Source organism: Halichoerus grypus, chromosome 9, assembly GCF_964656455.1.
Source record: "Halichoerus grypus chromosome 9, mHalGry1.hap1.1, whole genome shotgun sequence".
NCBI lineage: Eukaryota > Metazoa > Chordata > Mammalia > Carnivora > Phocidae > Halichoerus > Halichoerus grypus.
Genome location: NC_135720.1, coordinates 27,945,786 through 27,958,782, shown reverse-complemented (window position 1 = coordinate 27,958,782; position 12,997 = coordinate 27,945,786). Strand labels below are relative to the sequence as shown.

The following is a 12,997-nucleotide window of genomic DNA, read 5'->3' as shown; positions in this document are numbered from 1 at the left end:
CTTATTTTATATAACCAGATACTTATTGATAGATTATCTAAGTTTTCAGTATTTTACCAATTCAGACCTGGGGTGACATTGTACTATCATAACCATCTCTGGATACGTGAACATATCCATGTAGAAGTAGAATTGCTGAATCAAAGGGAATATACGCTTCCAATTTTGATAGCTATTGTCATACTATCCTCTGCAGAGGTCACACCAATTTATACTCCACTGACAATGGATGAGGATCCCAGGCAGAAAAAAGAAATGGATTTGTACCCTGAAACCTGGAGACAGGCAGTACATTTATTCCTTAACTCTCAGCTTTCTAACTACATAGTCTCTGACTTTTATACCCCATGTTGAGGAAAAATTCAGAGTCTTTGAGGACATTTACAATGTAATATTTTCTTTTCCTGTAAGATATCCCAGAAGCCAAAAGACAAAATAAGAAAAAAAAAATGTTTATGGAATATTAAGAAAATATTTTTTCAAAGGTAAATTTGTAAAATTAGAGTTCCTCAGTTCACAGATTAATTTTCCTTAAATAATGTTTTTCATCAGGCTACTTTCTTGCTCATGAATATTTGAGATTATTTTCTCATTAAACTGAAACTCCACTGATTTCTAAAGTCCTCCCTAAACTTGGCCTTAATACCCTTCTGTGGCCTTATTCTGCATTGCTCTCCAAAATGGCCTCTTAATTCTAATTAGACCTATTTCCTCAGTGCCCCTCCCAAACAACCCATGCTTCTTCCATCTCTTTGCTCCTGTCGTCGCTCTGTTGAGAAAGTTGCCATCATTGTTTATCCAAACTGATCCATCCTTTAAGGCAGTGGTCTTACAATATATTTCAGAATCATATTGGGGGGTGTGTAGGGGAGAGTACTAGTTAAAATGCAAATTCCTGGGCTCTAACCCTCATATTCAGATTTACCAATTCTAGAATGGGGCCCAGGAATCTGAATTTTGAACAAACCTCCCAGGTGATTCTGGGTGGTCCCAAGCAGTCTATGATGGCATTTGGAGGAACACTGCCCTCAAGGTCTTCAGGAGTTTTGACTCTTCCGGGGGGTCAATGCTGCTCTTATGACATCTACCACAAACTTCATTTCTTCTATTCTGATTTCTAGGTAGCAAAGGTTTTCGTTGCTCTCCCTCCTCCCCCCTGCCCCCACTCACCACAGTGCTTTTCATAACTAGAACATATCCAGGGGTCTTAATAATTACTTCCTGTTCATTGGGAACTACTTCCTGATTCATTCACCCTAAGGGTGTGGTCTTGGGCAAGTTACTTAACCTCCCAATGCCTCACTCTGTCAGGGTGAATCGTGAATAAATACAGGACCTTCCTCATAGGTTCACTGTGACAAGTAGAAGAATAATTATGCTTAATACAGTTTTAGAACAGTTCTCTGCACTTACTAAACATTCAGTAAATATTAGCTATTATTGCCAAATTTTTCATTGTCATCATCATTGTGATTTCAATTCTGAAAATTAAAGGTGTTCTTAAGGTTGTGCTATAAATCACAACAGGCCTAGATGTAATAATAATAATAATAATAATAATAATAATAATAATAATAAATTTTGTCTCAAATAATCTTTTAAAGGAATAATATTTCTTTATCCATCAAGCTCTAATTGAGTTCTACTTCAATTTTCTACCAGGAAGTGGATATCCTATTGCAGTGCCCTTAAACACTTTCACAGAGAATAGGCAAACAACGGTGAAACAGCAAACAACACTTCTCATATGATTGCAGAGTATGCTGGTGACTGCTAGGATTATTACCAAGTGCAGATCCTGGACCATGCGCTCTTTTAAACTGAAGGGTAATACACAAAATATTTCAATTATTTAATAAGAACTGAAAGTTAGTTTATTCTAAGAGGTTTAGTTATTTAAAATATTCCCTATGGATGATACATAATGTCAAAGTCTTATATTTTCTCCTTCAGAAATAAGAGTTTTGAACACAAGAAAATAATCAATAAACTGCTATGGACTGAACTGTGTCCCTCCCCTCCTCCCCCCAAATTCATATGTTGAAGCTTTAATGTTCAATGTGACTGTATTGGGAGACAGGGCCTTTAGGAGGTAATCATGTTTAAATGAGGTCATAAGGGTGAGGCCCTAATCCAATAGGCTTAGTGTCCTTATAAAAAGAGACACCAAAGAGCTCACTCTCCCTTTCTTCACACTCAGAGGAAAGACCATGTGAGAATAAAGCACACATCTGCAAGCCAGAAAAGAGGTCTGACCAGAAAGTGAGCTCTGCCAGAACCTTGATCTTGGACTTTACAGTATCCAGAATGATGGGAAAATAAGTCTCTGTTGTTTAAAACCCCCAGTCTATGGTATTTGTTAAGGCAGCCCAAGCAGACTATTACAACAGTTTGTTCCTATTTAAATCATTAACGATCACTCATTTCATAGATGCAGCTCTATAAAAGGAGAGCATGTCCAGAAAAAGAATCATAATGAATATTATTAACCTTATTCTTGTGAAGTTTTCATGTTTCCCTGGACTCTGGGATCATCATATAAAATGAAATGAAAACCCACTGTAGCCCCTGAAATACTGGGCATTAATAAATCAGTCCCATCCCTGAGCTGCTGTCACCAGGATTATACTCTAATGACACTAAACAGTATGACCGTGCCACACAAAGGAGAAATCCACTATCAATTTGGACTCCATTTAGAAACATACAGTGACTCTTGTACTAAAAGGAATTTAAAATGAAAGGCAAGGTATTGTAGTGGATAAAGCACACCTCAGGCTTCACAGGAACGAGAGTCTACCCTTAGGCCTGCCACTTACCATTTACATGCCACGGAGCAAGCAAGTGCCTTGTGTGGTCTCGCATCCTCAAACTGCAATGGCGCCATCTTCCTGACAGGGTCTAGGTGGGAGTGCTCAGCCCAGTGCCATGCACGCAGTAGGAACTCAGTAAATGTAGATAATTATCGGGAGTGAGTCTTGGCGACAATCAGACTAATTCCTGCCCTACTGCCACAGCTAATGGGAAGAACAAGGTAGGACAGCATACCCGTGGGCTGGGTGACTCCCAGTCACAATCAGCAATGAGTGCCCAGCCCGGTCCTTCTGAACCAGCTTACATCTGTGCGAGTGCACATGTCACTACCACGTGACGGAAAGAAACATGTGACATTCAGAGAGTAGAGCAACGTTATCACTTCGCCTCTGAAACATACAGAGCGGCTGTCTCAGTTTCATATTAAGACATGGAAGGATTTGGTCACTGGTAATACCGGACACAAGCATAGCCAGTAATATCCTCAAGAATCAGAAAATGACAAGTGCTAAATATCTGAGTTCAGGATTTTGTTCTGCTACTAATTTTGTGTGACCTTGGGGAAATGAGCCAACCTATCTGACCTCTAAATTAGAGGGTATGTACAAAATGATCTCCAAGATCTTTTCCAATCAACTTCCAGGACTCAATTTTTTTTTTTAAACCTTTGAGGAGGTGTGTGGGATTACAATTAGGTTTCCTTTTGTTTTTATTTTGACTGTTAACATTTTCATCTTTATGCTTTATCTCAACAATTACTGAGATTACTTGCATTTCCAGTTTTAAAGTAAATCTGACGAACGAGCTAAAGAGTTCAAGGACTGTGTGACTTCCAAGCCAAGTGACTTGCATTAGGCCTTACTGTTAATTCCAAGCTTTCTCAACTAGGCATTTAAACTCTTCTTCCACTCCCCTCTCGCTGGACTAGGATACTGGAGAACTGCCTGGTAACAACTATGACCTTGCAGGATGCCCACCACACTGTCTCCTGCTCCCGAGGCGCCCTCTTACTCCACCTTCTTCCCTGCACACAGCAGGTGGCCAAATGGGATTGAGGGGCTGGGATAGCAGTTTATACCTTGGAAGACCAAGAGCCTTCCCCATACACGGGCTGACGGACTTTCGATATAAGAAAGTAATACTAGGGGCGCCTGGGTGGCTCAGTCATTAAGGGTCTGCCTTCGGCTCACGTCATGATCCCAGGGTCCTGGGATCGAGCCCCGCATCAGGCTCCCTGCTCAGCGGGGAGTCTGCTTCTCCCTCTCCCACTCCCCCTGCTTGTGTTCCCTCTCTCGCTGGGTCTCTCTCTGTCACATAAATAAATAAAATCTTTAAAAAAAAAAAAAAAAAGAAAGTAATACTATCCAGGACTCCTGTCTTCAGGGCCAGGCTTAAAGGAGTGTGCAGCCTCCGCTACAGTAAATGGAGTTTTGCTAAAGCACACAAATCAACGGTGGTCCTTGCAATCTTTAAGTTAGGACCTCAACCCTAATCCACTTTCACTTCTTAAAAAACGCTGCCATCCTCCTCACCTGGCTGCTTTACTGAGCGCTGCCGGACCGGGAAACACAAACAGCCCTCTCTCCCTGTCTCCCCCAGCTCGGAAACATTAGGGTTCTCCAATCCCAGGCATGTGAGTCAGTATCTGTGGCGTCACGTGGCCGGCCATCCTCATCTTTTCACCATCATTGCCGTGATGTCTTCAGTTCTCACTTTGTGCTGACACCAAGTGATTTGCAGGCATTATCTTCACAGCCACACAATGAGGTAGACACTGCTATTAAACTCACTTTATTATGAGAAGTCTGAGACACAGAGAAGTGATGTAACCTGCCTGATGTCTCACAATAAGTCAGTGGTGGAACTGGAATTCAAACTCTGGACTGTGCGCTTCTGGAAGCAAACAATGAGCCATTATGTTGAAGGACATGATTTGCAACACCTCCCAGGGACTTAACTGCTGCTCTAGTTTGGGAAAGTTGGTCATCCGATGTGAAGACCCTGATCCTCTAAGGTCACTCTTAGCCTTTATCATCATCTGTTTCCAAGACCCCTTACTTTTCAGAGATTAAGATCTTTTCATCTTCAGCCTCAAAGGCAAAGTCAATCTGAGAGAAAGAAATAATGGCTGCTTAGTCACAGTGATTCATTCATTTTATGGTAAAGCTTCAGCCTCTGAGTTACCAAATCCATCCTGCAACAAGCATTTATTCTTGCCAGTCCTGAGCTTGACTCATGATACAGCTGCTGTGGTATGCGCTAACGTCCGCATCCCTCCCACTACCGGGTACTCAGATCCCTTAGCTGTTCAGAGCCTGCCTGACAGCCTTAAGGCTTTTGTACTCTACGTTCATTAAGTGACAACTTCAGCAGACCAGATGCCAAGATTAACCACACATCTGTCAAACTTCTACCCAGTAGCAATTGGGTTTAGAAAGACTGCTTTCCCAAAGCTCGTATTTTTTTTGTGGATAGTCTTGTCAAAACCAACAGCTGTGCTAATTGAATAACGTGACATGTGAGATCACGGGCAGCTTCACTTATGACTTTAATCGGTACAGCATTATTGGTTGTTTACTAATGAGTCCTAGTCCCCCATCAAAATTTTTAAGATGAACACTCAAACCAGGCTGAAATGATCATTTATCTCTTGACCACACTCTGATTAACAATGCTGTCCCTGTGTTGACAACACACCGTGATTAAGGAGATTCAAAAAAGAAAAAAAAAAAAGGCAAAGTAAAAAAGCTATGACTGGAAGGGTGAAGAAGTCTGGTAAAATTACCCACAGAAAGAAACCCAAATATAAGTTAATTGACATTTGTTTGAAGGTCAAAATCCTTTTTATATTATCTTGGTGATTTCTAACACGTATGACAGATCTCTTGTACAAGTTTGAACTTAGCTACAAAACTCCTATGAATAAATAGAAGGATAGATTTTATAAACTCAAATTTTTCTTGACGAGCTATACGAATCAATCATACAATTCTCTGATAATCTTTAAAGATGTCACAGAACCCCAGAAAGCCCCAGTTGGCAATGTGACTCTATTCGTGCCAATACTTCAAATTTAATCTGTATCATTTTAAGAAAGGGGACACTGTATCCCCCCCAAGCACAGAAGACTATTCACCTGCTGAACATTCCTTAAATATTCTCTTGAATTTGTCAACATATTGTAGGACTATCCGTTTTATAACACATATGAAAATCCAACAGTTTTAAGGCACAACTATTGTATAGACGACCCTGGTAACCTTGTTCCTCTGAGACAATGGTTAAGAATAAGAATCCAAGACTTGTTTGACTGAACTATTACAAGGGCAGGTATTATCTGATAATTTGGTAATGTCTTAACAAATTTGCAGTACACCTGTTGCATTCATCTCTGCTTATATTAACATGCATAGAATTACTACTCATTTAACGTTCAACAACAATGGTTAGACATCGACGATGGGCCAGGCACAATTAATGGGTATTGGGCTACAGAAATGACAAAATGACACAAGTACTTTCTCTTGTGGAGCTTATATCCCAGTGGGGGCAGACAGATAATAAACAAGTAAAAATATACACATGCTTGGATGTTGAGAGTAATATCAAAGACATATTAAAGATATGCTTAAATATGCTCTGGCTGAAAGAAAATCCATCTATTCCATCTTTCTAGATTCTCTCAGCTCCTTCCTTTTTTTTTTTTTAAGATTTTATTTTACTTATTTGACAGAAAGAGACACAGCGAGAGAGGGAACACAAGCAGGGAGAGTGGGAGAGGGAGAAGCAGGCCCCCCCGCCGAGCAGGGAGCCCGATGTGGGGCTCGATCCCAGGACCCTGGGATCATGACCTGAGCCGAAGGCAGACACTTAACAACTGAGCCACCCAGGCACGCTCTCAGTTCCTTCCTTAAGCTAACTTATCACAGTGTAAAAATAAAATAAATGCCATTCTATAAAATAAATTACATTGACAATTATAGCAGGCCTACACAATAAAAAGTACAACCATGGTGTTAATTTGCTACTAAATGTGATAATGCAATGTATAATGTTGTTTGGCCATTATTAATAATATTTCATCAAAGACCGCAGAGTAAGGAATATCCGCAAATATTTACATGTCTGTTTAATAATTAGTACCATGCCATGTATTGGGATACAAAGAATTAGCAAATTATAGTCAGTCACACCCTTTAAAAGTTTAAAACATACGAACCAAGAAGTTACATAAAATTCAACTAGGAAAAGTTCAGGAGAGCATACAACAGCATTAGAATGAGAGCTAAAATACGATGTTATGCAAAATAGAGCGAGAAAATGATCAAATTTCCAAAAGGGGAAAGGCCATGAAGACTAGGAAGGGCTTCAGAAAGAGGGAGCGGCGCTAACTGCAACACAGCTGGAGAAATGCAGTACATCGGTGAGGTAGTTCTGGTGACCAAGACCTGAATTTATGAAGCCCTGGATGAGGACGATAGCATAGGCAGCAAATTTAAAGGCATGGACCTGAGATTTATTTTGAAGATAGCGTCAGCTATTCTTATGACTAACTGGATTGAGGGACAGAGAGAATGTGGCGACTTCCACCTACCTACTAGGCAAGAGATGGCTGAAGTTCCAGCTTGAGGACTAGGCTGAGTCCAACTCACCACTGGTAACTTCAAGTGGCCCAATAGGCCAGGGTGGAGACTAGTCAGGGCCCAGCACTGGGACACCAAGGAAGAGAAAAAAGTGTTTTACAATGCAAAAGATCCAACAGCTAAGACTGGTAGTCAGAAAGACGCCAGCGTCTCTAGCAACAGTCCAAGTACCAAAAACAGCTGAAAGAAATTACTTCTTGGGGCCAGAAAAATACTGGTGCAATTGATCGGGCCACAAAAATTACCCAGAGGAGTCGGTTTTGGAATGAAAGTCGATGAGCAAGTTAGTTGTACAGAAGCTGACTTTTAGATAATGGGGAAGCATCGACTACCTTATGAGCAAATGAATGTGTAGGACCCATTTCATCAAAAAAGGAGAGTCGAAACCAATGAGAACAAATGAATTTTTTTTTTTCCCTTAGGAAAAAAAATTAAAGCTTGGAAGAGAGATGGTGAAAAAAGATATAGAAGTTAAGAGAAGAGAGTTTGAAGGAATGGCCTGAAGAGAATCAGATGGAATAGAGTGGTTAGGGAGATTCCTTCAGGTATAAAGCTTTTAAGACAGAAAAATAAAGCTTTCACAGTACGTGTGCTCAACCAAATGGACAGAACAGTCCCAAATATGAAGAATTATACCGGTTTTATGTGATAAATTGAAGGATAATGTAGAAAGAACAAGCCACATGACATAATCCTACCATAAAAGCATTATAGCATGACTCAGAGATTTAACCCACAGAAAGTTATTAATAGGTCCTTTCTGTTTACAAAATAGTACAAACATGACATGCCACCCAAAACAAAAAGAACTTTATTCTCCCTCTCTACCTTGCTTTTTCAAAACTGTGGATTAAAACAAAAATTTTTAATTATTTCAATGTCAATTTCAACCTACATCCAACAGTGAATAATCCAATCTCAATGGCCAATCATTTAAAACTTTGCTTTGTTGGAATTTATGGAATGTACTCCATTTTTTTTTTTTTTTTTTACTTGAAAAACTTTAAAGTTTGAAAGCCTGGTAGCAGTTGGTATTACCAACTGTTTTTGTTTTTAAAAAGCACAGTCCAGAGAGCTGTTACTAAGTGACAGTCCCTCACCCTTTCTTTTTTAAATATTCCATTGCCATTATAGTTTTTGCAAAGCACAGTTGAAGGGTAGTTGGTCAGGTGTGCCCTTTGATTTTTAGTACCAACGGTTTTTTTTAGAAATCACCTTTATACACTGTAAGGCACAATTTAAGTTAGATGCTAGGTTTTAGATAACACTTCTACAAATATATTTATGTGTGCTTACATGTATGTTTATTCATGTGTTTATGAAGACTGAAGAGAGCCTCTCAATGTTTAGTTGCTGCTGTGATGGCTTAAGTGGAAAAAATTAGGCAAAAAGACATTGCTTTAAAATTTAAAAAGAAAATGCAATTAATGCAAATAAAAAATAAAAATTAGGACTGATGTATTTCATGAAAACTGTGATTTTTAACAACAAAAAAAGATCAGAATTAAGGAAACCATGATATTTAACATGGCAGGGATAAGAAGAAAAACTATGTATATTATATGCTGGCTCACTAAAATAGTCCAGTTGTAGTAACAGGATAATAAAATCACCTGAAAATTACTTTGACCCATATAATATAATCCGTGGAGCATGATGAGTCTCTTTAAGCAAATGCCTTTTCCCACCTATCCCTGTGTCACTGTTCTATAGTCTCTGTCTCTTCCATCCTCCTAGATAGCAGGTCCACATCCTCTAGTGGGGAACTCCAGTGGCACGTGATTCCTGCAGGCTGGTTAGGTGCTTCTATGGGTTCTCACCAACCCGTGTGCACACCCTTTCAATACCACCTCATATCATAATTGCTGTAAGTTTATCTCCCTCCCCACTACTCTGCAGCTAGCCCTTGAAGGTTGGGTCTCAATCTCTACCTTTTGAACACTGTACCTGGCAAACACAGTTTTCGAATTTAAAATTAGTAAGTTGTGTGCTGCCCTGTGGATATGAATTAAAATATGGGGCTACATCTTAAGACAAAAATCGAGCCACTCAATATACAAAGAAAGCTAGGCAACTTGCAGGAGACTGTGCAGGCTCAAAGCTCTAGGTCTTATAACTTCATAGAATAAGAAGTGAAATCATTTTTGTTTGACCAGGATGTTCATACATTCCACAAAAACAAAAAACAAAAAACACCAAATAGTGCTTGGCTTTGAAAGACAAACCCAAACAGGAAGGTATGTATGAGTTAATGTGTAAAAGCTAATTCACAATGGGACATAAATCATAAAGGAGTCTCCTGATGCTCTGGAGCTACTTCTACTCAAGCAGATAGGAGTCCATGTTGCAACTCTAAGGGGAGCTTGGATAGCGTTAAGACCTGACCCACCAGATGAGGCAGAGAGGGGAGAGAACTCAAGTGCTCATGCTTGGATAGATCCAAAGACAGTGCATCCCAGAGCAGTGGGCAGTTTCTTCTTTTTGCTTATCTGGAATCTCTTTCTGCTTGGGTAGCTCTGTCTTTCCTCTGTTCTGATCTACTTGTCAAACCAACCTGAATCAGGGAGCAGTGGGCATAGCTCCCAGGAGGAAGATAGCTAGGCTGCAGAGTGCTTCTGGGAAAGCATCAGCCTCATGGCCACAGACAGCCCTGCTGCCAGGAACCTACCCCCGGGCAGGAAGCCTGTCAGCCACAGGGAATTTCAAGCCTGGGTAGTAAGTCCAGGCACAGAAAGGCGGCAGAGCTCATTCCCTTCCACCAAGTTGTTGAAATTGGTGTGGAAAAGACCTTGGCAGCAAAAGAACTGACCTCGCATGCCCATTATGGCAAAGGAGAGGAAAAAAGGCCTGTGTTGGAAGAATTAAGTAACAGCAACAGACTTCTGAAAACCAGCTTCCAGTCAATTTCACAAATTTGGGTTTGTGGACTAGAACAATAGAAAAGATGGGGCACAGGTGCTGGGTTCTCCCACTGAAACACGAATTCTTACAAAACGCGGTGGAACGCTAGAAAAGTTATGGGTCATCCCCTGGGAATATGCTGGCCACCTCAGTCAGTCCTAGTTTTAAATGACAGAGACATTCTGGGAACACTGAGACATGCTAACTGGACATTTCATCTTTCCAAGGTCCTTAAGGAGAGTATCCTGTTCTAGCAGTTTGGCATAAATGGACATCAAAGTAAAGGAGGAGTGAGCACTAGCATCCTTGCTCAATGTTCTAGAAGACAGTGGTGCTTTGATCTTCGCTTCCCGGTAAGGTCGCCCTCAGGACACCGCTCTCCAGGTGATGGTACGGCCAATACCACAGTTGCTAACCTTTCACAAAGACCTTAGGTAGCAAAGAAAAATCCGACAGCTCAGCACTAGGTTTTGCACTTTTCTTGGCAGCATGCTGGTCGCATCTGTCTATAGATTCAGCAGCAGCATTGTTTTATCATGGAAAGTAGGACGTGCCCTAGCAGTGTACATGCTTATGACTGTTCACATAAAAGAGAACCATAAGCTTACTGTCCTTGTTTTGTTTTTAAGCTGTAAAAGATAAGCTGAGCCATCATGCCTGTCATATATACATTCTCTCCAGTGCCACATTAAACAGTAAAAGAAGTGAAAATGACTCTAATCCTGGGCTGGGCTTTCCTGTTACTTAAAATTTAGTCCTATGTGTCTGTCACATACTCAATTCTGTTTCACATCCATCTGTACAACTCATAAAGGCAGGCCAGAGAGCATGGTTATTAGAGTGATGTCTGTGTGCTCAATGGTAAGTGTCCATTAGCCTCGAGGTGAAAAGTAACACCTCAACAACAGCGTCCCTGAACGATGAGATGAGGCTGGGGATGGATACCTAGCTGCTTTTCGCGCTCCTCACGTCGCTCCCTGGCCAGTCGCTGCCGGTCGTCCACCCGAAGCACGGGAGGAGGGTCTGAAAAGGAGAGAAAACACATGAGCAGAAGAGCAGATTTTCTCATGATGATATACTTTGATAATTATCTTTTTGTCTAGTAAATTCTATGAATAAAATATTACTATGTCTTACAACTGGTACACAGGACTATAGTTTCAGTGATATACTTTATTATTACAATTTTTTTCTGGAATTTCCAAGCATTTTTCTCCTGTTTAAAAACATTATATGAGAAAGTAGATCCTAAGAGTTCTCATCACAAGGAGAACCCCCCCCCCTTTTTTTTCTTTCCCATATCCATATGAGATGAGGGATGTTAACCTGACTGTGGTGATCATTTCACAATACAGGTAAGTCAAGTCATGCTGCATGCCTTAAACTTACAGGGTGCTGTATGTCAGTTCTAGCTCAACAAAAATGGGAAACAAGTTCTAAAAATAAAATAAAAAGACACACAGCCCACCCCCCCAAAACCCATGATGTAAAAACATAACTACAGCCTTTTGACTGTTTCTATCCAGCAATATATACAATGCTTTGTGTTCCTAAGCTAGTGAACTTCTATCATTTTTATTCTTTAAAAAGTCTGTTCCTCAACAGCAAACAGAATCGTAAGTGAATTTCTATGGGATAGAGGTTCACCAGTTGGATGTAAAAAGTCCAGCTCTGAGGTCACACACACAAGAGTTCACTTTCTGTTCTCTCACCCGCTATGTAAATTTGGCTGAGTTACTCACCAACTCTCTAAGTGTCAAGTTAATTAGGGCATGGGTTTCATGGATATTTTTTTAAAAGATTTTATTTATTTATTTTAGAGAGAGAGAGAGAGAGAGAGAGCATGCACAAGCAGGGGGACTGGCAGGCAGAGGGAGAGGGAGAAACAGGCTCCCTGCTGAGCAGGGAGCCCGACGTGGAGCTCGATCCCAGGGACCAGGACCCAAGCCCAAGGCAGATGCTTAACTGACTGAGCCACCCAGGAGCCCCCTGGATTTTTATTTATTATCTACCAAATGAGAATAAATAGAACCAATCTCACCTCACTGTAAGAACTAAATGAAATACTTGAAATGGCATTAATTATGGTGCCTCACACATAAGCCTCAGTTAACTCATTCATTCACTCAACACACGTTGCACATCAACTCTGCATGAGGCATCATTCTAGGTGCCAAAAAGAAAGCAGTCAAGAAAGAAAAAAAAAATCTCTGCCCTGGTGGGGACTGCATTCTACTCAGGGAGAATTTTATAAACAGGATAAATAAGAGATATAGAATGAAAAAAAGGGGTTGGGGCGTCTGGGTGGATCAGCTGGTTAAGCGTCTGACTGGCTCAGGTCATGATCTCAGTGTCCTGGGATGGAGCCCCACTCGGCTGCTCTGTGCTCAGCGGGGAGCCTACTTGTCCCTCTCCCTCTGCCCCTCCCCCTCCTTGCACGCGCTTTCTGATAAATAAAATCTTTAAAAAAATGAAAAAGGGGAAAATATACTGAATGTTAGTTTGAGATAAATGCTAAGGGGACAACAAAGCAACAAAGGGGATTGTGACATGGCAGGAAGGGGGATGTTTAACATTTTAGACAGGGGCCAAGGGAGGCCTAACTGATGTAACTTTTATGTGCAAAACCCTGATGGAAA

At 40.8% G+C, this 12,997-nt stretch overlaps 1 protein-coding gene across 12 annotated transcripts in view; it reads right to left on the bottom strand.

Annotated features, from left to right (window-relative positions):
* Positions 1-12,997, bottom strand: part of MAP7 (microtubule associated protein 7) — a 170,167-nt gene that overhangs the window by 44,880 nt on the left and 112,290 nt on the right. For all 12 annotated transcript variants that reach the window (XM_036097485.2, XM_036097486.2, XM_078054684.1 and 9 more), the window contains one exon: positions 11,304-11,381. In XM_036097485.2, coding sequence (XP_035953378.2) covers positions 11,304-11,381 — 78 coding nt within the window. The remainder of the gene's footprint in view (positions 1-11,303; positions 11,382-12,997) is intronic.